This window comes from Lithobates pipiens, unplaced genomic scaffold (assembly GCF_037356315.1).
Source record: "Lithobates pipiens isolate NorthernLeopardFrog02 unplaced genomic scaffold, aLitPip1_a1.2 Scaffold_3, whole genome shotgun sequence".
NCBI classification, from domain to species: domain Eukaryota; kingdom Metazoa; phylum Chordata; class Amphibia; order Anura; family Ranidae; genus Lithobates; species Lithobates pipiens.
In genome coordinates, this window is record NW_027507790.1 from 83,760,649 (window position 1) to 83,787,649 (window position 27,001).

The 27,001-nt window shown below is 42.9% G+C and overlaps 1 protein-coding gene across 1 annotated transcript in view; it reads right to left on the minus strand.

The window, feature by feature from the left end:
- Positions 1-22,807: 22,807 nt before the first annotated feature.
- Positions 22,808-27,001, minus strand: part of TMEM120B (transmembrane protein 120B) — a 76,072-nt gene continuing 71,878 nt past the window's right edge. The window contains exon 12 of the mRNA XM_077461970.1: positions 22,808-23,537. Within this exon, the coding sequence (XP_077318096.1) occupies positions 23,430-23,537 (108 nt within the window). The 3' untranslated portion in view covers positions 22,808-23,429. The remainder of the gene's footprint in view (positions 23,538-27,001) is intronic.

Below are 27,001 nucleotides of genomic sequence, written 5' to 3' on the forward strand. Positions count from 1 at the left end.
AACAGAAAATGCCACGGCGGTGGCCCATTTAAACAGGCAGGGGGGTACAAGGAGCAGGTTTCTCCAAGTACTGGCCCTGGAAATCCTTTGGTGGGCAGAAAGGCATTTGTTGTCGCTATCAGCAGTCCACCTAAAAGGGGATCTAAACAGGGTGGCGGATTTGCTAAGCAGGAACCCTATTCAGGAAGCGGAATGGTCTCTAAACCCAGAGGTTTTCGCAATGATTGCCAGGAAAAGGGGGCTACCAGAGGTAGACCTGTTTGCCTCAAAAGAGAACACCCAGGTTCCCCAGTTTTTCTCCCTGAACAGTCATGATGGGTCGCTGGGGACAGATGCGCTAGCATATCCATGGGAATTCCGTCTTTGCTACGCTTTCCCCCCATTTCAGTTAATTTTAAGGAAAATTCAGAAGGAAAAGGTACCAGTCATACTAATCATGCCCTTTTGGCCAAAAAGGGCCTGGCTTTCGACCATTCTAGGACTGACAATCAAGCCTTGTTGGTATTTGCCCCTCAGGCACGATCTGTTGTTACAGGGCCCAGTAAATCATCCAGGAGTGGCCAGCTTGGCACTCGCAGCCTGGTTTCTGAAAAGCAGCTCCTTAGGAGCAAGGGTTTTTCCAGCCGTTTGATCTCAACTCTTTTGTCAAGTAGAAAAAGGGTTACAAGGGTCATTTACTCTAAGGTTTGGAAGGTTTATAATACATGGTGTATTTCATCCACCCAGGGAGCCTTGTTTCCATCCTGGAGTTTTTACAAGATGGAGCAGACAAGGGACTAGCAGTTAGTACTCTGAAGGTGCAGGTGGCGGCACTAACTGTGTTTTTAGAAAGATCTGTGGCCTCAGATCCGCTGGTAATCAGATTCTTTAAAGCTCTCAAGAGGTCTAGACCAGCACCTCTTAAGGTTTTTCCTAGATGGGATTTGTCGGTAGTCCTGCAGTCTCTAACAAAGGGTCCTTTTGAGCCTCTGGAGGAGGCGCCCCTTAGGTTTCTCACGTTAAAGACCATTTTTCTGATTGCCATTGTCTCTGCATGCAGGATCAGTGAGCTAAATGCTCTATCTATTAAAGAACCGTATCTGTCCATTTTTCCTGATAGAGTCATTCTTAGAACAGATGCAAAATTCTTACCGAAAGTAGCTTCAGTACAGAACCATATTCAAGACATAGTACTTCCAACCTTCTGCGTTAACCCAGAAGGAGAGAAGGAGACCCTTTTCCACATGTTGGACGTCAGGAGGACTCTGTTGTGTTACTTAGAAAGGACAAAGCCTTTCAGATGTTCAGATTCACTGTTTGTATTTTTTTCAGGTACTAAAAAGGGTTTCCAGGCTTCTAAAGCTTCTTTAGCAAGATGGCTGAAATTATCCATCTCAGAGGCATATTCCCAAGCAGGGTTATCCCCGCCAGCAGGGATTTGTGCACACTCAACTAGGGCTCTGACATCTACATGGGCAGAGAGCTGGTGCCACCCCTGAGCAGATCTGCAAGGCGGCGACATGGTCGAGTTTTCACACATTTGTGAAACATTATAGGCTGGACCTCATCTGCCAGCGATCAAGCGTTTGTGAGGAAGGTCCTGCAAGCTGTTGTCCTGCCCTAAGGGGTAAGTCTCTGTTATCCTCTCAGGTGCTGTCCTGAAAGACGCCTTGGGAAAAGTCAAGTTAGACTTACCAGTAGCTTGTTTTCCAGAAGTCTTTCAGGACAGCAACATCCCGCCCTATTGTATTTTATAATGCTACGCTGTGACTAACGTATATGTTTATGTGTTTCAGCCGGGGCCGGAGGTTCTCTTCTACAACTGAGGTGTGGTAGGGAGGCCTCCCTTTAAAGTTTGGAGGAAGAAGGTGTTTCCTAAGGATGAAGGATGAGGGAGGAGTCACTATCTCTCAGGTGCTGTCCTGAAAGACTTCTGGAAAACAAGTTACCGGTAAGTCTAACTTGTCTTTTTTCTAAAAAATATTACCAAAAAAACTATTCTAAATTTATATAAAAATTTTTTTATAAAAAAGGAGGAGGCATCTCTAGCTGGCATTGGAGAGGGGACAAATTAGGGGAAAACCAAATCGCTCCAGATGTCCCACAAACTCCTCAAACCAACAAGTCGCCTACCCTAACCCACCCCACACAGTAGACCCTACATTTATCTGTACCATAACTGAACGTACCCCACATAACCCATATTCTTACTATGCCATCACGGGCAACCTAACTCCAAAAGAGACCCCACTGTGCATCACAATAGGGGTCACATTAGCATAAAATCTTCAAAGAAACTTTGCTGCCCGGGACTGAGTTAACAGTAAAAATAATAATATTCATACCAATATAGCATTATTTCAGGCGTCAACCATCAGCCTGTTATACACAATAATGGATTATAATTAAAGGGCCACCACCGCAAACTGACAATTTATGAATTGTCAATAAAAGAAATTGATATCCACATCAATATTGAGACCATAGGGAGTATAGCATTTGATTTTATGTACCCAGGACATCTCTAACTTAGAGATACTCCTCACAAGACAACTCCCCCTCCTTTGAGGCCTATATTTGTCTATACCCAATGGTATTACTTTGATCCAGATTATGTACTGTTAAAAAAAATTTCACCATAGATCACTTTATCACCTGCTCTATGGTGGGAGTGGTCTAAATAGACCACTCCCGCCATAGAGAAGGTGATAAACTGCTCTATGGTGACATTTTTTGAGGTACAACTAGAATTGAAACTAGTAGTCCTCCTTGTCCTACACCGATTCAGCGAACAAACTTGGCACTTCCTACACTGGTAGTACCTGGTTCATTCTGAAAAAAAGCTCAAAATATTCCCAGGGGTGTTCCGGACATTAGGTGCCAATTTGTCTCTCAGAGAGGGTGCCCCCCCTAAATACCACCCACGCTACATCTGGCAAGAAGGTTTTTACTAACCTGTCATTCTTCAGACTGTGCCAGTGTCACCTAACAATATGGTTTACACTAGAATGTTGTCTTGAATAATTTGTTATGAAGGGGTTCTTAAATGTATTATTACCCTCAAGATTATGTGACCTATCCTTCAGTAGTTCTGTCCTGTCAACCTTCCTAACCAAATCTAAGGTATTTAAAAGGGACTCTTGAGAGTATCCTTTATCTAAAAAGTTTTGAGTCAAAATCTGTGCCTGAGCCATGAAGGGCTCATCTTCAGTACAATTAAGTTTCAAACGTAAATACTAGCTTTTTGGCACAGACTTCAGCCAAGAAACGTGGTGGCAACTATCACTGGGGATGAAAGAGTTTCTGTCAGTGGATTTAAAAAAGGTTGATGTAACAAACCTATCGCCACCCACAGAAATAGTGAGATCCAGGAAATTGATTCTTTCCTGGCTAGCCTCATAATTAAATTGAATACCCCTATTGTTGTCATTCAATGAGGTCATAAAGTCTGAAAGGTCAGTCTCACTACCATCCCAAAGGAGGAGGACGTCATCTATATATCTGGCCTACAAGACCAACCGGGGCCTCGGCTGGGCATAGATGATGTCCTCCACCCACTTGGCCATGAATAAATTTGCCAAGCTAGGGGCATATTTAGCCCCCATAGCGACACCCCTATCCTATCTGAAAAAGTGGCAATCAAACCAGAAAAAATTGTGGGTGGCCGCATATTCCAACAATTCCATAATGTACATAATCTGTACATCCAGCAAGTTAGAATCTCTTTTTAGGTACGTTAACACAGCATCAAGGCCTAAATGGTGTGGTATTACAGTATACAAGGACATAACGTCGGCAGTAACCAGCCACATCCCTTCATGGGGAGTAATATCTGACAAAATATTAATGACATGTCGAGTGTCCTTAACAAAAGACGGCATTTTCTGTACAAGGGGCTGTAAAAAGAAGTCTATATACTTTCCCACCCGGGAAGTAATGGAATCAATCCCACTAACAATGGGACGTCCCGGGGGGGGCAAGTAAGACTCTTATGTATCTTAGGTAGATAGTTTATAATGGGTATTCTCTGAGCTTTCGGTATCAAGAACGCCCTCTCTTTTTTGTTGAGAATATGCAGATCAAAGCCCTTCGAAAAACAATATGTTCTAATGCTATCTTCTATCCGGCACCAGGACTGCAAGGTAAAGGGGTATATGTATCTCTATCACTCAAAAGTCTATACATCTCCTGCATGCAATCAGCTTTGTCCAAAACAACAATACCACCCCCCTTATCTGCAGGGTGGTAGCCCTACTCAAGCTCTTTTTTGTTTCTAGCCTGTTTTACCTGCAAATCCTTCAAAACCAAATCCCTAAAACACTTAAGGGAAGGTGGTAATTGACCAGGAGGATTGAACAACGAAGAATTTGAAAGACCAGAAGAATGTGAATAACTGGAAGAAATTGTCCGCAAAGGATTAAAAGGATTCTACACCATGTATCTTTGGACATTTAACTTATGGACATATCTATGAATGTCCATATAGGTTTGAAATTTGCTCGAGTTTTGAGACGGAGCAAACTTCAGACCCTTATCAAGGACTTTGATTTCAGAATCTGTAAGAGTTTGAGTGCTCAGATTAAAAATGCCAGCGCCACTTACACCTTTATCCTTTTTGGACTGAGCATGCCTCCCCCTCTAGTTCCTCTCCAGTTCCAACTCTTTTTAGCCCTTGGCTGGACCTGGGAAAACCCCAATTCTGTTGTCTATAGACATCAGCCTGCCTGGTATCCCTACAGTCTCCAGAATAGGGGACAAAATTTTCCTGGGGACTAGGGGTATCACCAGTGTATGTACAACAGGTGATTCTACTGAACACTGACCGTCTCATTTGTGAATTAGTCTGGATAGGACATGGTGAATAAACAGCTTTTTCTTTAGACCAAAGGTAGGAATCTTCAAAGTGTGTAACGTACACAGATTACCAATAGGCGATTGTCTTTTGTTCGACCCCCACACACACAATCGTGGAGTTAGACTTAAGCCTTGTACACATGGTACGATTGTTGGTCAACCAAAGATCTTATTTTTGCTTTAAGGACGTGTGCCAGGATCTTTTCTTGCATACTAATGGTACACAATTTTCGTGCAACAAACATGAACATGTAATACTATGAGGAATTTCAGCTCTTGAGCGCCACCTTTTTTTATTCCGAGCATGCTTGTTTGTACTTTTGTGTGACGGATTTGTGTACTGACCATATGAAAATCTAACGTCAAACCGTTGTCCGCTGAAAATTTACTAGCCTGCCATCCAACATTTGTTGGCTGAAAGTTGGACAACAATTGTCAAAGGGAATGTACTATCGGTCAGATTTTAGGACAACAGTCTGTCAACAGACAATCTAAAACAAAACAAGATAAAGTTGGCGCACAAATGAATGGTCTCTTTAAGAGCGTTTGACTATCTCGTGGGATGTTTGTTTATTTAAATAAATGTCCTGTAGATGGTCTCAATGTGCGGCTGTTAACCCATTATGGACTTGGCAAAAAATGGATGCAGCAGAAAAAACGATCAAAAACAGCGCATCAAAGGGACTAGTAGATTGATGTGAAAAAGACTTTAAAATGTCATTTATTAAATATAAAAAATCTGTGTTTATTTTTTACATTTAATAAATGACATTTTAAAGTCTTTTTCACATCAATCTACTAGTCCCTTTGATGCGCTGTTTTTGATCGTTTTTTCTGCTGTCAACAGACAATCCCCTGCCAGCAATCGTACCGTGTGAACAAGGCTTTAGTATATGCTCCTTTCTTATCGTAGAACGATTGCTTTTATAGGAAGAGACTCCATACATTTTGCAATTTATAGCTCTTGCAATATCTATTTGCAAGTCACTTTCTCTGACTGTGGAGATCAAACTGAATAACTAAAGTGTAATTCCTGTCAAAACTTAACTAAGCTTCAATATACCCTACCCCAAGTCTATTGTGGTCACATACATCGGCTAATCAGCTTTTCTCGATTGCTGGGTAGTCACCATCCAGTCTAGCTGTCCTTACCATCACTGCGACCCGCCATCCATCCTAAACAAATCCCAGACTGCTCGCAGTAGAGAACTCATGAAGGTTAGCTGATGTTAATACACACCTCTGGCATGTTTGATCAAGTGTATTCCTTTTAATCCAATAAACTACAAGCTTTTTAATGACTATGATGTGGCTCACATAATTATTGGTCCCTACACCAAATATAAGCATTCTTGAGACAAATATGGTGGATCTAAGTGCTCCTCAGGGCCTGTCATTGTTGTGGGGCCCAAGGCAGCTGCCCCATACTTGCCAACTATCCCAGTTTAAATTCCCTTGTGCCTTGAAGTTTTAGTCCTGTGTTGTGTCCCGATATCTCAGCGTGAAGTGCTGCTACTAATGCTGCCCAGCACTGCCCTATTGTTGTGTACAGATGACTCATCTGCAGACCCTGTGTTTACATGTAAATAACCGGCATTCATATGTAAATAGCGGCAGCATTACTAAGTAAATAGCTGCAGTTGGCAGCATTGATATGTAAATAAAGGTGGCATTCATATGTACATTATGCTCCCCTGCAGTGAGGAGATGATGTCCTATAGCCAATCAGTGAGCAGTATTATTGTACAGTAATCTCTAGTAACCAATTAACAAGCAGAAATCATTTTCCGTAACCTCTAGCAACTAATCAGTGAGCTGTAATGTGTGCTGTAACCTCTAGCAACCAGTCATTAAGCAGTAACAATATGCTGTAACAGCTGGCAACCAATCACATTGCTGCCTGATCTGATACAGTAAACTGAATTTAAGTCTAGCGGTTATTTATTGTAGGTCTCAGAGCAGGTGGACAGTGAAATTGCAATGGGGGGCCCCCCAAGAACATTTTTGCCCAGGGTCCAATCAATATTAAAGACAGCCCTGGTGCTTCTAGGAACTCTTGCTGCTTTTTATGCCCCAATTCTAAACCTATGCTATCTACCCTGTAAAAGGAAAGATGCCTATACTTACCTATGCTCTAGTCGCTGCGGTCTGGTCACATGATCTCTTCAGCGGCCGGCTTCAGTCTAGAGGAGAGATTGCTGACAATTGCTGCAGAGCCTGGGCGATAATGTCATCCATAGGCTTACTATGGAGCATCCATCGTCTGCTGTCCCTCTTTATACCTGGAAACTGGTGCTGGGGCATGTTCATATGACTAAAACACCCTTAAAATAAACAAGTATAGACCTCTTTCCTTTTACAGGGTAGATAGAATAGGCTTAAAATGAGTGTGGGTGCAGGTTTTGCCATTATTTATACTTTAACCAGTTAAGGACCAGCCGCCGCAATTGTACTGCGGCAGGTTGACTCTCTTGGGCAAATCGCCGCCATTGTACGTCTGCCACTTTAAAACCACTAGGGGGAGCGTGACGCCATAGACGATGCGCATGGCCAGCGGCTGTGATGTCTACCAGCCACCCGCAATCTCTCCTGAGAGACAGAACGGGGATCTGTCAATGTAAACTTACAGATCCCTGTTCTGTCTATCCTCCCCTGGCAGATCTGCTGTTCCTAGTGATTAGGAACAGCGATCTGTCTCCTCCTCCAGTCACTAAACTGCCCTCACAGTAAGCCCTTGTACACACGATCGGAGATTCTGACGTAATGTGTCCGATCGGAGCGTTTTGTCGGATATTCCGACTGTGTGTGGTCTGCATTGGTTTGTTTCCGTCGGAATATCCGTCGGACCAAATTTTCCAACTTGCCGGAAATATTTTCTGACAAAATGCTCCGATCGGACATACTCCGATCATGTGTAGAGAATTTCCGATCAGACAAAGTGCCACGCATGCTCAGATCAAATTCCTACATCAAAGCTATTGGCTACTAGCCTGAACATAGTCCCGTCGTAACGAAATAACGTCATCACGTTCTGGACGATCGGATTTTCCGACAACTTCGTCCGACCGTGTGTATGCAACAGTTTCGGACAAAATCCGACGGATTTAGTTGTCGGAATCTCCGACCGTGTGTACAAGGGCTTAGAGGTGTTAACCCCTTCTCTGCCAGTGACATTTATACAGTAATCAGTGGCTATTTATAGCACTGATTGCTGTATAAATGTCACTGGTCCCAAAGAGTGTCCAATCTGCTGCAATGTTGCAGTCCCGCTAAAAATCACAGATCACCTCCATTACTAGTAAAAAAATAAATAAATAATGATAAAAATGCCATAAATCTATCCCCTATTTTGTAGAGGCTATATCTCTTGCGCAAACCAATCAATATACAATTATTGCCATTTTTTTTTTTTTTTTTTACCAAAAATATGTAGAAGAATACATATCGGCCTAAACTGGTGAAGACATTTTTTTTACATTTTTTGGAGATATAGCAAAAAGTAAAAAAAAAAATATATATTTTTTCAAAATTGTCGGTTTTTTTTTTGTTTATAGCGCAAAAAAAATAAACCGCAGAGGTGATCATACCAAAAGAAAGCTCTATTTGTGGGGGAAAAAGAAGATGTAAATTTTGTTTGGTTACAACATGGCACGACCACACATTTGCCAGTTAAAGTGACGCAGTGCCGTATCACAAAAAATGGCCTGTCATTAAGAGGGCAAATCCTTCCAGTTCTTAAGTGGTTAAGCACAGCAAATATCAAAGGAATCTTAATATGACACTTTTCCTAACTACTTTATACATAAGCAGCCATTAGATTCCAATCAGCTAAAAGCCTGACTGATCCTTTCAAACGGTATGTGTTCTATTGTTCAATACAAAACGCCTTGCAACCACTCTACAGCAATCTTATTCCTTTTTTTTTAAATGAAGCAAGAAATCTGGTTTGAGGTGTTAGCAACTTCTCCAGATTCACAGCCTGAGCAGCAATTTAGCGTCTCTGGCTCACACAGAACCCACCCTGCAGGTGTGGACTAGAGCTGGAAAGGTCAGGTAAGCAGTGAATCAGGTGGACTTAATAAGAGGCATGATCCAGCTAAGACTCAGTTCACACTTGTGCGACTTTTCATGCAACTTGCATGATAAGTCGCCGACCATTGATTTCAATGGAACCTGGTCAAATCTACGCAACCTAAAAAAGGTCCCCCCCCACTACTTTGATGTAAATTTTACACTCTGACACTCAAGTCACGTAAAGTCGTGCAACTTTAGAGTTGCACAAGTGTGAACGGAGCCTAACGCATAGTTCAGGGCTCTCAGGGATTTGTCAGGGAGTAGCAAAGTTAACTTTTAGGTCCACTTTAAGGTGCAGCCATCCTAGTTATCAGATAATACAGAGCACATCCCCCAGTTTCCCTTCTTCAAATTTTTTTTTTCTAGCTGTCCAAAAAGTTAAATATTTTTTCCTTTGTTATCTGGTTGAAAAAAAAAAAAAAGAATCTTTTAGGCTATGTTCACACTGATGCCATGTGATTTGAAAAAGCACCTGCTGTTTATGATGATGCAGTTCAGATGCAAGTCTAATCCACTTTTGAAATGATTTGGCTGCAGGAGCGATCTCTGCGTTTTATCTTAAGACAGATAAGAATTTTACATGCAGTTTCTGGAGAGAACAATCGCACTACTCCAAACTCGCACCGATGTGATTTCTGATGCCAGTGCGATTCTGATGCGATTATAACAATGGCCCTGTGAGAGTTTGGAGCCGTGTGATTTTTAGCTCCAGAGACTTTAATCGTAACTGCATGTAAAACGCTTATCTGTGTTAAGACAATTCCAGTACGTTTTCCGCAAGTTTTTCCTGTATTCCAAGAAAGATCGCAGCTGCAGCCAAATCTCTTAAAAAACGGATTAGACTCGCATCTGAACCACATCAACTCGCACTGCCTCAGTATGAACCTAGCCTTACCTGTAAAATCCTATGCTTACTAGTACAGTGGCATTCAGGAACCAACGGTTGCTTTAAGGAGAACAGCCCAGTATAACTCATCCTTCCCAGCCAGCAATAATAGAAGTGGATCATAAGAAAACGGGGTTACAATATATTTAATTGTATTAATGGACACAAGATGGTATCAATGGGTTATGCAGATGCCTGCAGGAGATTGGATTGTCGAAACAAAGTAGCCCTGTAAAACCCCTCCCAAAAAAAGTTGGGACGCTGCGTTTCATCTACATATACACAGAATGCAATCATTTTCAAATCTCATAAACCCATATTTTTTCCACAACAGAAGCCATATCAAATATTTAACTGAGAAAATTTACCATTTAAAAAAAAAAAATAAGATACTTTTGAAATTGATGACAGCAACAAAATTTGGGATAGGGCCAAGTTTACCACTGTGTAGCATCTTCTCTTCTCTTTTCACAACACCATGGTCTGGTGAACAGTTGATGGTGTTTGTCCCATTCTTGTCTGATATACTGTAGGATTCTAACTGCTCAACGGTACTGGGTCTTTGTCATATTTTTCATTTCAAGAAGCAACAAATATGTTCATTTGGTGAAAGGTCTGGACTACAGGCAGGCCAGTTAAGCACCTGGACTTTTCTATTATGAAGCCAGGCTGTTGTCATAGATGCAGCATGCCAAAGTTTCTAAACCCCAGTCCCCAAGTACCCCCAACAGGTCAGATTTTCAGGATTTGCCTCAGATGAAACGGTTGTGGTAATTACTAAGGCAGTGAAACTGATCAAATTGCCTGTGCAATATAATGGGAAGCCTGGAAACATGACCTGTTGGGGGTATGCGAGGACTGTAGTTGAAAAACATTGCAGTATGGGGTTTAGCATTGTTCTGCTGAAAAATGCAAGGCTTTCCCTGAAAAAGGATGCTCCCTGGATGAAAGCATATGCTGCTCTAAAACCTGGATATATTTTCCAGCATTGATAGTGTCTTTCCATTCCATACGCACTAATCCACCTCCATACCATCAGAGATGTAGGCTTTTGAAATGAATGCTGATAACAAGCCAGAAGGTCCCTCTCCGCTTTAGTTTAGGTGATGAGGCACCCATGGTTGTCGAAAGGAATGTCAAATTTTGATCAGACCACAGAACAGTTTTCCACTTTAAAACAAGGATATAAACAGTAATTTTCTATGAGCCAAAAAATGAGAGCATGCTATAAAAAGTCCATATATATTAAAACAGTCACTTTTGGCATGGCTGTAGCTCCTCTGGGCTCTAATACTGAAGATGAAAGACAGAAGGCGTGACCATCTAAGTGTAGATTTTTATTTTTATTTTTTAACATTAAAATAACATATGCACTCACATGTAGCCCAAAACTGTAGGCATATCATCCCAACCAAGAGTTTCATGATGGATCTTGACGGATGGACCAATCACAAGCGCGTATCCAGAGTTTGCCAGAAAAATGGGCAGGCACTGCAGAGTAATGCAAAGATGCAGTTGTGGATGTGTAACAGCAAGCAGAGCCAGCGTGGAATGCAAATTGATGCAGGAAATCTGGTAGCGATGTTTACATTGACAGATCCCCATTCTGGCCCTCTGTGGAGCAATCGTGGGTGGACGCATCGGCTCCGGCGCCGCGGGCACGGGTGCCCACTGTATCTATTGCACGAAGCGACATACACCTGTCAATTAACCTAATTTGTTACAAAATGTTCTACCAGCTCTTCCTTGTTAGTACCACTTTGCAAGCTTTTTTTTTTTTTTTGCCCTGTCCCAACTTCTAAGATGTTGCTGCCATCAATTTTAAAATTACCTTACCATTTTCTCAGTTTAAAACATTTGATATGCTTTCTACTGTTAATAAAATATGGGTTTAGAAAAAAAAACAATGAACTACCGGCACAAAAAGGTAATTCCAATCTCTATGTTAGTTTGCTGCAACCTGGTATAAAAATGTCACTCTGTGAACAATTTTAATTTCAACATAGAGTATGTATCAAACGTGGGTTGCGCTAACTATTTCAATTTCACACTGTTTTACGTTATTTTACAAACCCCACAAAGTGCCGTGCATATATGAAAACCTCCCTAGAAAATATAAAATCTTACAAAAGTGCTATATACCAATATAAGTCAAACACATACAAAATATTGGCACCACTGCAGAGCTACCCACTTAACCTGTGTTGGGGGCTCGCCACCCCTGCTGTGGTGTCAAATAATTAAAGTGCAATACAACGCCTCAAACAACAAAGAATTATATTATATGTCAAAACAGTCAAAGAAAATAATTACAGGGTACTATGAATGTCCCAAGTGAGTGCTCACTCAAGTATTAAACAGTTAATTCAAGTGCACAATGCATATTCTAAATTTGCGATCACTCAAGTGCTGATCAACTCCTCCTAAATTAAGGTGCTTCCTATGTATAAAGTGCTTCTTGTATTCACCACCAAGTGATTCCACCACCACCAGTTGAAATGGCCACTCACCAGATCAAATCTGTGTATGCGCCTTTAGTTCATTTAGGATAACCACTCCTTTTAGGGGTTCCACCAACTGCCTCTCCAAACAGGAAATAGAAACCTCTCGTGCTAATTTTTCTCACAAAAATATATAAGGGACCATCATAGTGCAGTATGTCAAACAAATTTATTTAAAAGTTTTAAAATGACAAGATTTACACTCACATGTGCTTGTGCCTGAGCCAGCACCAAGCTTATACGTGGGGATATGGGTTAAAATCTGTCCCTATACTCCCGGTTCCCTCTGGATAGCAATGTGCGTTCCACGTAATCGAGTGCGTTCCAGAAATAGTGCACGGATATCCCAGCAGGCTCTACGCGTTTCGCAAGGTTCGTTGTGTCATCAGCAAGCTGCCCCTTGTCTCCATCCATCCTCTTTTATACCCTGTTTTACCGCCAAACACCCCGATTACCGGCGTTTTCCCCCACCTCGGCCGTCATTAACCACTGGAAGAGTACTTCCGGAAGTTATTTACATATTTCATTTATTATTATTTTCTATTTTTTTTAGTTCTTATAAGAGGGGATATGGGTATGTTAATGGTTAAATATTGGATGAGGGAGCAGATATAGTATAGTTTTGCATATTGCCCCTGTCTAATTTGTGTTTTATAAGTGATTTAAAATCTTTTTTGAAAAAAAAGGAATTTTTTTGGTAACTTAGTTATTTAAAAAAAAAAAAACGTGTTTTAAATAAAACATTTTGAAAGCAGCCCAGCGGTTTATATGGGGAGAGCCTATACACTAAGGAGGGACAATTAGCCATAACCACTATAGGAAATGAAGGTTATTAACTAAGTGGATATTTTGCTTACCCCAAAGATGAATGAGAATGTGGGGAGGAGTTTTGAGGTTAGATAAGGTTGATATGGATGAGGTTAATTTGGAATACTCGGTGGCACACTTCCGGCGGGGAACTTCCGGGGTGAAGGAGGGTGAATACTGAATTAAAAATGGTGGATGTGGAACATCCCGTGATGCACTTCTGGCGGGGAACTTCCGGAGTGCAATAGGGAAAATACAGAAGTCAAAATGGCGGAATAGGAGCATCCGGTGATGCTCTTCCGGTTGCGGATAACTTCCGGGGGTTAATGGCGGCCGAGGCGGGGGAAAACGCCAGTAATCAGGGTGTTTGGCGGTAAAACAGGGTATAAAAGAGGATGGATGTAGACAAGGGGCAGCTTCCTGATGATGCAACGAACCTTGGGAAACACGTAGAGGCTGCTGGGATCTCCGTTTACTATTTCCGGTGTACGAGGAGAAGTCTGGGACGCACTTGATTACCGTGGAATGCACATTGCTATCCAGAGGGAATCAGGTTATAGGGACAGATTTTAACCCATATCCCCACGTACACGGCTGGACATGATTGGTGCCGGGTCAGGCACAAGCACATGTGAGTGTAAATCTTGTCATTTTAAAACTTTTAAATAAATTTGTTTGATATACTGCACTATGATGTTCCCTTATATATTTTTGTGATAAAAATTAGCACGAGAGGTTTCTATTTCCTGTTTGGAGAGGCAGTTGGTGGAACCCCTAAAAAGAGTGGTTATTCTAAATGAACTAAAAGGCGCATACACAGATTTGATCTGGTGAGTGGCCATTTCAACTGGTGGTGGTGGAATCACTTGGTGAATACAAGAAGCACTTTATACATAAGAAGCACCTTAATTTAGGAGGAGTTGATCAGCACTGGAGTGATCGCACATTTAGAATATGCATTGTGCACTTGAATTAACTGTTTAATACTTGAGTGATCACTCACTTGGGATATTCATAGTACCCTGTAATTATTTTCTTTGACTGTTTTGACATAATATAATTCTTTGTTGTTTGAGGCGTTGTATTGCACTTTAATTATTTGACACCACAGCAGGGGTGGCGAGCCCCCAACATGGGTTAAGTGGGTAGTGGTGCCAATATTTTGTATGCGTTTGACTTATATTGGTATATAGCACTTTTGTAAGATTTAATATTTTCTAGGGAGGTTTTCATATATGCACGGCACTTTGTGGGGTTTGTAAAATAACGTAAAACAGTGTGAAATTGAAATAGTTAGCGCAACCCACGTTTGAAAAATATGGGTTTAGGAGATTTGCAAATCATTGCATTCTGTGTCCTGTAATGTACTCCAAAAAGTTTTTTTACAGGTAGGCCAAAACAGAATTTTTAAAACAGATTACCTGTAAAAAGCCTTTTCTTTGATGTACATCAGGGGACACAGAGCCATAGTACTTACTATGTGGGTTATAGGGCCATGGACACAGGCAGTGATGGCAAACCTTGGCACCCCAGATGTTTTGGAACTACATTTCCCATGATGCTCATGCACTCTGCATTGTAGTTGAGCATCATGGGAAATGTAGTTCCAAAACATCTGGGGTGCCAAGGTTCACCATCACTGCCCTAAGGCAAGAAGTGCACTCCCTATATAACCCCTCCCACTACTGGGAGTTTTCAGTTTTGCATCCAAGCAATACAAGTGTATACTAAGAAGGGAGCGACCTCTGTGTCCAAAGAAAATGATTTTTACAGGTAAGCCATTTTAAAAATCCTGGTTTTCTTTTCTTACATCAGGAGACACAGAGCCATAGTACTTACTATGCGGGATGTCCCATAGCAATGGCAACTGAAGGGAGGGAGACAACAAAAAAAAAAAAAAAAAGGAGGCCAGTACAGTGCGGATGCCAGTACAGGTAGCACGGCTGACCCCACATCCGTAAACAAGGGACAAGCCACCGCCTCGTCCTTCCTGTCCGTGGGATCCTTGAATGCAGGAGTCCCCTCAACCGGGATCGTGGTTACTTTATTTAACCTGGATACTGGGGGGTCCACAACTGGAGGAGCCGACCATTTCTTGAGAAGGCTTTCCTCAAAGGGGTAATGCACCGCCATGTATTTGGGGACCGCAAAAGGTCTGTTGTGGGGACCCCATTCCTTCTAAATTAACTTATCAAAATAAGTCAGATACGGGAACACCTTAAGTGAACCTACTGGCTTGCGGGACCCAAAAGGGACCGGTACCTCAGCAGAGGAAGCCACTGGCTCCTGAATCTTCAGGGTATCATGCGCAGCTGTGATAAGTGCTCCAACTGGTGTTTTGTCACGCACGGACTCGGACGGGGACTCATCCTCACTGTCCGAACGGTCCTGGTCAGTGTCATCTGACAAGACAGAGCAGGGGTCATCAGCCTCAGCAGGACCCGAGTCTGCGTCAGCGCTCTCCCCAGAGGACGGGGGGCAGGGGCCGCTTTTTAGCCCCTTTCTTCCCACGTATCGCCTCTATCTTGGCAACAAACTAATTGAGGACCGCCGTAAGGGTGTCCATAGGGACCGCGCGGTCCGCAGGTGACCCGTTTGCAATTGCCTGGATTTCGGGGGAAGAAACACAAGTTTCTGAAGCCATGCTGACCCTACCCTGTCTGCTAACCCGCTGGACTCGCCACTCTGGGCAGTTCTGCACTGTATTACCACAGTACCTGATGATCCCCAGCGCTCCCAGATAGCAAACTGTGTCAGTGGCCGCTTGTGTCGGTGAACGATCGGTGAGCAATCTGACCAACGTGTCCAGAATCACAGGATGAACCTCCCATCGCTCTGTGATGACCAAACAGGAAGCTGAGGGCACGCGGCTGCTGCTAGAGCACAATAAACGAGGTCCGGCTACAAGAAAATGGCCGCCAGTGTTCTAATAGAGAACCACTAGGAAAATGGCCGCTTGAAGCCAGAAGCATGTCTGACCCTTGCCCATACTTAAAATGGCCACCGATCAACGCTATGAGAGGCTAGAGAGAACATGTGGCAGACACAGCACTGCACCAACACAGGGGCAGACAACACAGGCATCCAGCGGGACTAAGCTGCAGGACCCAGGCACCCAGTACAGCTAAACCCCCAGGTGAGAGCCCAGGGCGCACACCGCTCAGCACATGTACAGCCCCCCCGTAAGGGGGGGAAAGGAGGGGAGTTAGGGACAGGGGAGAAAAGAGAGGGGGTGAGGGGGGCCCCCGAATCAACCTCCCAGGGAATGCCCAGCTGCTCCACCCTGCCGAGGCAGGGAGAGCTGTACTTACCAGTCCTGAAGAGCTGGGGGACATTCCATGGTAGTCAACGCCTGATCAGTACAGGGAAGACTACTGGCCCGGCATACTGTGACGCAGACATCAGTAGCCCGGTCATATTTATGCCCTGGAGCAAAAAGCTCACGACCACCTCTGGAGATGAGGTATGTCGTGGCCTGCCGAGCCGTAGCTGCGACCTGCACACACTCGATGGCCAGATTGGGGAGACTACAAGGATAAGTGAACCAGCCTGTCACCCAGCCGGCTGTTGATAGAAGATCACAGGATCATTCATCTTGGGCAAAAAGCCAAGCTTCTGCATCAAAAAAAACACAGACCTATGGGCCCACAGGGTTCCTAGGTCTATCTCCTTCACTAGGCAAGAGTCTGCTAGGGCAGGCTGTGGGGGGTTGTAGCCTAGGGACCGCCCCCTGGGTGGAACTGAAAGTTCTGAAGTGTTGTGTTACAACTTTGCCTAGTAATCTCCAGTGATAGGGCTGACAACCCATTTTGTTACAGAGGGGAGCTGTGTCGGTCGGTGAATATAAGAGAAAAAAGGTTTGAACCAAACTAGTAAGAGTGCGCAAGCAACCTGTCTTATGATGCTACTCCCTCTATATTAGGATCCTCAGAAGAGGATATATTAGTATCTTCCAAATCTTTTGGAAGATCTTCCTGATCCCCTGCCCCTTGCACCTCAATAAGAGGGTCCTGAGCACTAGATGGGGATCTGCTATGTTTAGACCCACTATGGAGAGATATCATAGCATCAATCTTCTTTTCCAAATTACAAATGGTAGAAGAGAAAAAACCTCCTGTGTGATATATACAGGGACTGGAGTCTAGTGCAGCTGCAACAACAGTCTCCCCTGACGGCTCAATCTGCCGGCTGCATCACTCTCAGAGGAAGATGACATTCTTTTGGAAATTTATTTAGTTTATTGTGAAACTATTGACCCCCTTTAGAGGAGTTCCTGGTTCCTGGTTCCTTTTCCACTCATAATCTGAAGCACAAAAGCAGAGGTACTAACAAAAGAATGTACACTTCTAGGTTATAGTTCAGCACTATAAGCTGCTATTAATACCTAGCCTGGTAAAGTAATAATGTGACAAAGGAAAAAAAAAATGGCTGTGCTACCAACCTGAAGTAAGCCATTCTCCTGCTCATGTGTCCCTAAAATGGCCAGCAGCAGCTACACAGTGCTTTGAAAACTTCCTCCACATGTGGCCAGCATCTGACGCTGTTAGCCCCGCCCCCCGCGCTAATTACACGCCCCCTCATTTTTCAAAAGAAAGCGTTTTCCCGCGCGAGTGGCGGACTTCAGGCCCCTTTTAAACAGCTGACATGGCGGCGGGGGGTAGACAATAGCCCTGAGCGGCCGCACGGTCTGTCTTTTTTTTTTTTTTTAACGGAGAAGGCTTTTGGCATATAGGTCCCTCGAAGGGGAATATTCTAACATTAGGGGTGCAGGAGAACTAGCCCCCCCTTTCTTAACGGAGGATCTGCTTTTTGTGGCCGGAGGAGAGGAGGAATGAAGGCTTCTAACACAGCACTGTTTCCAGACTCAGGCGGTGAGTGCTCAATACAGCCCCCAGTGGCGACACATAGACATGACAACATTATAACTTAAAAGGAGAAATAAGAAAATCTCCACTTACCTTTTCTGGCTGCAGGGTTATCTGAGATAAACTCAATCTTCACCCTTCATGGTAGGCTCCGAAACCTTCAGGAACAGGGGGAACCTAGAGGTTACCCACAATCCTGGACCTGCAACAGCACCCTGCCAGTAAAACTTTATGGCCCTACCAAAAAGATCTGGATCCCAGGGTCCAGCTCTCTAAAAAGGGAAGCATTCGCAAACAAAAACCTAGTTTCTTCGGACACAAGGCCCGGGTACCATTCCTTTAGCCCATGAAAGGACACTCTGAACGGATCCGGTCAGGATGGCTAGCCCCAGCAAGAATTGCTTCAGTGGAGCTCTGCACAGCACATCTTTACTCGTGACCAACACCTTAGACACTGGCCAAAAAAAACTGAGGACTCACAGTAGTGGGAGGGGTTATATAGGCACTTCTTGCCTTAGGGTGTGCCAGTGTCCATCACCCATCAGTGGCCCTATAACCCACATAGTAAAGTACTATGGCTCTGTGTCCCCTGAGGTAAAAAAAAAGAAAAAATATATTTTTTTTAATCGTAGATTACAGGACACAGGATGGTATTCTGGTGCAATTGGCATGTCCAAAACCAATCCAACTCAGAGGTGGGGCAACATGGCAAATGACTGCCTAACAGCACACAAAGGTCAATATAGGAACAGATTGGGTCCAACAGCTAACAGGGGCACCTGAATAACCTTATGACCAAATGCAGGAACCCACTGAAGCCTGAACGTCCAACTTAAAAAAATAATGAATGGGAGAACCAAAGACCAGATGGTCACCTAGCAAATTCCCTTCCTGCTAGCAGTGGTAAAAGCATAGATCAGGTTCAACTGATCTGTGGAGTCAACAGAGCATCTAATGCAAAGATTTGAGAATCCCTGACCTGTTCAATTTTTTTCCGGTCTTGGAAATCAAGAGGTCCAGTCTGGTGTCCCCCAACTGCGACAGAAAGCTTTAAACACTTCCAAGTGAAGGGATCATTTTCCAAAATCCAGATGTTGAAGTCAACCTATTTTACATGCCTGAATAGTGCACAGCAGTCAGGACAGGAACCCGAGGCTCATCTCAAGCCAGAATCAGGTCCACTTCTCTTTAAGCTGCATGACTTCTGGTGCCTCCTTAATGGTTCATGTAAACCACTGTTGTGGCATTTTTCAACTGAATTCTGGTCGGAGAACCTCAGAGGTCCAGTGTAAAAAAGACAACTGAAATACCTTGAGCTGCACAATAAGAACACCGAGGTTCCTCCATTATCCAAGCCCCCTGTACCAAGAGGGTATGCAAGACTCTTAACAAGCCTGCACTGTGAGCACCTTCCTGACATCAGGAGAAAGGTTTTCCTCGATTCTAGCTCTGGACTGGAAATCAACCATTGCTGATCAGGTGCATGAGAAAACCCAGACACACAAGCTGGCCATATACCTATAGATTATCTGCAGATTTTCTATGGTTAGATGGAAAAAGTGCAACAGATTTCTCCATGTAAGCTAAACTGTGTGGCTGGAGGAATCTCCCACTGGGCCAAGCTTCAGTATCTTGCTAGTCGGCCCTGCTGACTTTCAACCTAAACAATGCTTTCACCCAATCAGAATGTTCAGGTATTGTGAGAGCCAGCAGGGCCGACTAGCAAGATATGGAAGCTTGGGCCAGTGGGAGATTCTTCCATCCACACAGTTCAGCATAGATGCAGGAATCTGTTTCATTTTTCCATCTGACCATAGAAAATCTGCAGATAATCTATAGGTGTATGGCCAGTCTAAGTCTGCTTGTCCCATGATGCAATGCCAGAATCTTGCATTGCAACAGCCTACAGTTAAACTGGGTATATGGGACTGCCTCAAAAGGAGTGAATTATTGCGTGGCTATTGGACCATTGGGGCCAAATATGGAAGTGGAGAGACTTTCTTTCTTAGGGAAGAGAGACCTGGGACAGGGCATTATGCAAGATTAGGCTCAGATACTCCCAAAGTGATTAGTTGGATCCAGAGCCGATTTCTTGAACTTTGGAGAAGTATTCATTGTCAATGTTCACAGTGGTCAGGAGATCTTCAGGTGCAAGGAAGTAATGACTGAATAGGCAGATTCCATACAAAATCTTTAAATCCAGTATGAGGTGAATGCATTGTTTCCTTGTGGACAGTGAACAGGTTTGAAGGGAACCCTGGAACCTTTCCTCTTCTGGGACAATAGCTTTCACTTCTTGAAAAAAAGCTGCTCAAGAGCAGTGCGAAGGTCCCCCACCTCTGCAGAGATGTAGACGTGTTTGAGAACATTAAAGTTTATGTAAACCCAGATAATGAAAATGAAACTGAATATTTAAGCTAAACCAGCACAACTCATTTGTGCTGGTAGGGATACGAGCAGCCCATCTGTAATCCTCCTCGCCTTACTAAATACTCATGCATGAGTATGAGTGAAGAGTGCATGTTTCCTGCCCCAGCCTGAGTAAAAATAGAGTTTCGTTTTAAGTGCTTGTAAAACTCATAAGCATCGGTTCCCAAATACATGCACCACTTTATAGTTTGTTCTATAAAAATCCAAAGCGCTGTATTTTTACCTTTGTTTTCATCTCCAAGCCTATCACAGCTCTCTGGAAATCTCCGATCCATGGGCGGCGGAGTCGTGGCATCACTGGCCCCACCTCCCAGCAGGGAGGGACATGCACCCACACTTCTAGCACTGTGTGCGCTGCCAAACCAGCACTAGTGTGTGAATGTACAGTGAAGATGTGGGGTCAGTGAGGTCATGACTCTGCATTCCAAGTCCATAGATATCCCCATAGACCGGAGATTTTCAGAGAGCTGTGACAGGATTAGAGATGAAAATACAGAGGTAATAATAAAGCAGTTTGGATTTTTACAGAACTATAAAATGGTGAATGTATTGGAGAAATTATATATATGAGGTTTACAACCACTTCAGCCCTGGAAGGATTTACCCACTTCCTGACCAGGCCATTTTTTGCGATATGGCACTGCGTTGCTTTAACTGACAATTAACCGGTCATGTAATGCTATGCCCAGACAAAATTGAGGTCCTTTTTATTCCCATAAATAGAGCTTTCTTTTGGTGGGATTTTATCACCTCTGTGGTTTTTATTTTTTGTGCTATAAAACACAAAAAAAAAAAAAAAAAGGGGAAAAAAAAAAAATACAAACCACATTTTTTTACTTTCTGCTATAAAACATTTCCAGAAAAAACAAATGTATTCATCAGTTTAGGTCGATATGTATTCTGCTACAGTTTTTTTTTTCAAAAAGTGTATATTGATTGGTTCGTGCAAAAGTTATCGCATCTACAAAATAGGGGATAGATGTCATTTTTATTATTTATTTTTACTAGTAATGGCAGAGATCAGTGATTTTTAGTGGAACTGCGACATTGCAGTTGACAGATCGGACACCTGACATTTGATGTTTTTTGGGAACCAGTGACATTATTACAGTAATCAGTGCTAAAAATATAAATGTTATTGTACTAATGACACTTGCAGAGAAGGGGTTAACATCAGGGGGGATCAAGGGATTAAATGCGTTTTCTAACTGTATGGGGGACTGTGTGACTGTTGAAACACACAGATTCTTCCTGCATTGCAGGAACACAGGATCTGTGTGATCTCCCCTGTCAGAACGGAGATCTGCCTGTGTACACAGGCAGATCCCTGTTCTGTCACTGCGAAGAATGATCGTGGGTAGCTGGTGGACAGAGTCCCCTGGACCCGCTGATTGGCTCCCCCGCAAGCCAATGGGAGCTTGCGCGCTCACAAAAGCGAGTTCCCGCGCCGACGTACAGCAATGACGGCGGCTGGTCGGGAATCCGTTAAACAGGCAGATGCAGAGATCAAAATTATAGTTTGTACAACCTGTATGCAATATTCTAGACCCATAGGGTGGATATTCAGGATGAGCACAGTCACTCTACATTACAGACTGTAAAAGCGAGTGTACAGTACTGGGGAACACAGAGTGGTGACATTTGGCAAGGCCAGTGCAGGTTGTGCTAGGTTAACCAACGTGTTGCACTGCATCAAGGAGGAAATAGTATCCTTAGGTTTTGGAGACTGAACTTTCTCATATACAAAGATAAGTCTGAGGTACCATACTCATCCTCCACTTCAGAGATGGCTCTGGGGGACAGGGTGAGGTGGTTTACTTGCAGCACCTGCAGAGTGAGGACTAAGCCTGAACATTTTCCCCCATAAATGCAGGGATTATAGCAAAAAATTCCTCTCTTGATAACTAGGAGGAAAGGAGTGTCGAAGGGGTTAAGGGGAACATGAAGGAAGGTACTGACTCAGGTAGGCTTGCAGAGTCAGGACCTGGACCTATGGAGAACCCTGCAGATAACTCAACGTGTTGAACTGCATCCTCTTTTTGGCAGGGTCCAGATGTAGTTTCCCCAGGACGTAGCCCAGGAGTAACTGATCCAGACACTGCCAAAATGAACCTCAGTACCTCTACAGCTACTGAAGAATATTGGTAGTAGAACAAATGCCACAAAGAAAGTGGTTTCTTTCTGTCACAGCAGACACTGAAAAAAAAAGACTTACTGCAATAGGAGAGGTTATACAGGGCTGCCCTTACAGCTTTGTTTCCCAGCGTTCAATCCCCTGAAGGCAGATACATGATCCAAAATACTATCCTGTGCCCTGTAATGTACAATTAAGAAAAGATGGCCTTCCATATGACCAACATTATTTCAAAAGGTTATATTTTAATTTCTCAAAATATCAAACTGCAAAGTGATTTCCTGTGAAAGACAATTTTGTTTTATTTTGCATTCTTTCCAGCCATAACACACACATCGTCAGCAATATGAACATTTCCTTAGGAAGTCATTCGAAAAAGTCCTTTTTCACATTATTTCATTCATCATCAAAGTTTTAATATGTGAAATGACAGAAAATTAAAATGAATGCTGGTCTGACCTCTCTTTCCAAAAACAGTACTTGTAAAACGTACAGGTTATTAACAATTATTCACACTGTGCATGCACCTAAGTCTTTGCATATGAGAATTGGGGCAGGCACTGGAACTGTACTTCAATACTCCGCCAGTAAAACGCGGGTGATTTCACAACATTTTAAGACCTTCAAGTGGTACAAAGAGGAGCAATACACTCTGATACCCCAAGTGGCATGTAAGGTCTTATCACTGCAGGTGAAACTTAGAGGTTTGGTATTATAAAGTCAGTGGTCTCTCCTGGAGAGAAATAGGGAGCAGCATGTAAGGACTGCAGGCAGTCTCCAGTAGTGATACAGATACTGGGATACTTGTAGCTTCCCACAATCCCTTTTTCTGTTAAACATTTTATTTTGGGTAATTTATTAGCTACATAACAGTCAACAAGTCCATGGTCTAGTTAACATCAAGGTTTCTTTTCTTTATTCTTCTGAAACTTTGCATGGACCACTTTTAGAGTCGTCAAAAAGTTCCCCAGGAACAGGATGAGAAAAGCGAGAGCCAAAACGAAAACCTGTAGGAATCGAAATCAAAGGTGTAAATGAATCATGCAGAAGAAACATAGGTGTTAGTTTAGCGGCTTTATATAATAATCCACTATCCAATCCCAATGTTAGCAGCATAAGGATTCAAAATAGCCAATATTGATTGAGAGAGTGAAGTTTCACTTTAATAGACATGGGCAAACAAAGGCACACATTTCTGAACAGTTTTACCTATTCTGTATTTGAATGGCAGCCCTGTTCATGTACACAGATGAAGAAGATTTTTCCTTTTTTGTTGGCTGAGCTCAAGACTGGAGTCAACTGAATGACATCAGTATAGACTGGATTGATTTATCCTTCACATGTACGAGTAAGAGGTCAACTGATAGTTACTATACATTTAGTAGTAAACCACTCATAAGTAACCAAAGCCTCCATACAACATCCTTAATAGTACCATGTGAAAGGACTATAAACAGAAACATGGCAGCATATTGAAATGAATAAATGTGACTGCATAAACACACCTAAGTATCACCCCTGATAATGCAGATCTGCAAAATGCATAAGAGATATACAATATTTCTCCACCATAACCCTTCTAGAGCCAAGGATACAACCAAGATGCAATTACTGGAGTTTATTTTCGAGAGAGATCGAGAGAGATCGAGAGAGATCGAGAGAGATCGAGAGAGATCGAGAGAGATCGAGAGAGATCGAGAGAGATCACACATACATTATATATTTTTTTATTATTATTATTATTAATACACACACTAACATACTATGAGCCAGCCAGGCCTGGAAAGCCTTTGCTAAGACAGTCAGCTTTGCGCAACAAATTTAAGTGATAAAGTAAGTCTGTCCGCACAGTACAGATTGGGTTGTTAATGGCCAACACAAGTTCCCGACTCCTCATGAACAGAGAGCACCAAGTAGTTTTTGTCAGAAAAGAGCATCTAGAAGGGGCAAGCTGCAATTTTAAAATACATTTTTTTTTTAAAATATGCAATGTGAACAGGAACAAGCAAATATAAAGTGTTCTCAGTTTGGCTGCAAAAGTGGAAATACACTTTAAAATGTGTTAACAGATAGGTTTGTGTTCACTATAACAAATATGATACTAGATGAAAACATGCTATATGAATATATAAGCTTTGGAAGAAGTCGTAATGGTGAAACGCATCAGTGCATGGCTATATGTGAACCAGAAGTGAGGTCAGTACGCCGTCCGGAAGTGATGCCGACCGCTGGAAATGCTTTTTTGTGAGTGTTTTTAATCAAGACTGTTTACCTTAATAAAGTGTCTAAATGGGATTACGCCATGTGGAAAGAATTTGTCCAACTGGAAGTGAGCATCCAGGACTGGAAGAATTACCTATAGCGGAAAAGGCTGTGCAGATCATGTGAGCTATATACTCTGCACCTGCATTTTAAGTGCCTCCTCCCCCTCCTCCTGTGCATGGCCTATATATATATCAGTCTTTGTTGTTGTCCCACTTGCTAGATGAAGGAGTGCGGCTGTCAAACAACCTCAGCCTGTACACTCACGAAACAGGTCTCGCCCACCTCATGATGTCATCTCTCTCCGCCAGCGCTCCAGACTTCGCTCTGCTTTGAACTGCGCTCCACGGCCGGCGTCTGTGCCACTTCCTGGCCACTAGCGGCTACAGCGCCTCAGCTTGACAGACTGACTATCAGATGACCACATCCATGCTCAGCTTTTAAAGTGACTGAATGCTCATAGACCACATCCAAAATGTGAGTTGCCTGTATTAAATAGGTTTTTATAATTAAAGTGTATATTATCTCTACACCCAGAGGCGCCTCTTCCTTTGCTTTAGATCATGTGAGCTACGCTATCAGTAAAATGAGAGGCAACTATTTGTGGCAAGTGTGGTGTCTTGTGGGGAGTGGGGGGTCACCATTTGCACCGAGGTGGATATTTAGGAGTGGATGCTGGGATTGCTTTCTGGAGGCACTTGTTTTTTCGGTATACAAAAGGACACATTTCCTACCACTAATTCACACGAAGGTGGACTTGTATCTACTTATTAATTCCCCAATCAGTGGAACGCTGCCTAAAAGTAACAGACTATTGCTCTAGATATTTTACAAGCCTTGCTTTTATTTATGAGACACTGATCAGCCATAACATTATGACCACCCACCATAACCCATCAAGGCATGAACTCCACCAGACTTCTGAAGGTATGCTGTGGTTTGTGGCACTAAGCAGTCAGTAGCAGATCCTATAAGTTGCGAAGAGGACCCTCCATGGATCAGACTTGTTTTTTCCAGCACATCCCACAGATACTCAATTGGATTGAAATCTGGAGAATTTGGTGGGGAAGTCAACAACTCACTCGTTGAATTCATTAGACCAGGCCACCTTCTTTCACTGCTTTGTGGTCTAGTTCTGATCCATGCCCATTGTAGGTGCTTTTGGCTGTGGGCAAGGGTCAGCATGGGCACCCTGACTGGACTGTGGCCACACAGATCAATATGAAACAAACGCACATATGTTTTCCGATACCTTTCTATTGGAATCAACATGAACTTTTTCTGCAAATATTAGCTACAGAAGCTCTTTTATTGGATCAGACTACATGTGCAAGCCTATGTGCATTAATGAGCCTTGACCGCCCATGACTCTGTTGCTGGTTTTCCTTCCTTGGACCACTTTTGGTAGGTCCTGACCAATGCAGACCAGGGGGCATCCCAGAAGAACTGCAGTTTTGGACCTTTTCTGACCCAGTCTTCTAGTCATTACAATTTGGCCTTTGTCAGAGTTCAGGGACAGCATGTTCACTTGCTGCCCAATATATCACTCACTTTCAGATGCCATTGTAATGAGATACTCAAGTTATTCACTTTACCTGTCAGCAGTCATAATGTTATGGCTGATCAGTATATATACACATATTATTGTATCTTCGTACGTACTTAAGAATACATGAAATGTCCACAAACAGGGCAATTTTTTTTTTGAGGTTTATTGTACAAAAAAAGTCTATATTTTTGGTGAAAGCATTCATACAAGTGCCAACACATGAGCTGAATTTGCAAGACATCCAAATCAAAGCTCAATGACACGGTGCCTACCTGGCTGTAACCTAGGAGGCTCCAACAAGTGTCATCTGTGAGTGTTTGTACTAGCTAGGTGTGACTCAGTACTCTGACATACTGCAGCCTCTCCTGGGTCCCGAGCCACGCTCCACCCTTGATAAACTCTACAGCTGCCTGATCTGTGGCGGCACAAAGTATGAGTGACTTATAAACCTGGGCGACAATTACTTAGTATAATTCTGAATGCAACAGCTGATATAAAAATTTTTTATTAAGTGTGACAAATCCTGGTCTTCACACCTCACACGCCTTTAATAAATAAAATACCTCTAAATGGCATTTAGTGAACACTATGACACAGAATGAATCATTACACCTGATAAAATATTAACACTGCTTTAAAGGAAACCCAGTGATAGAAATA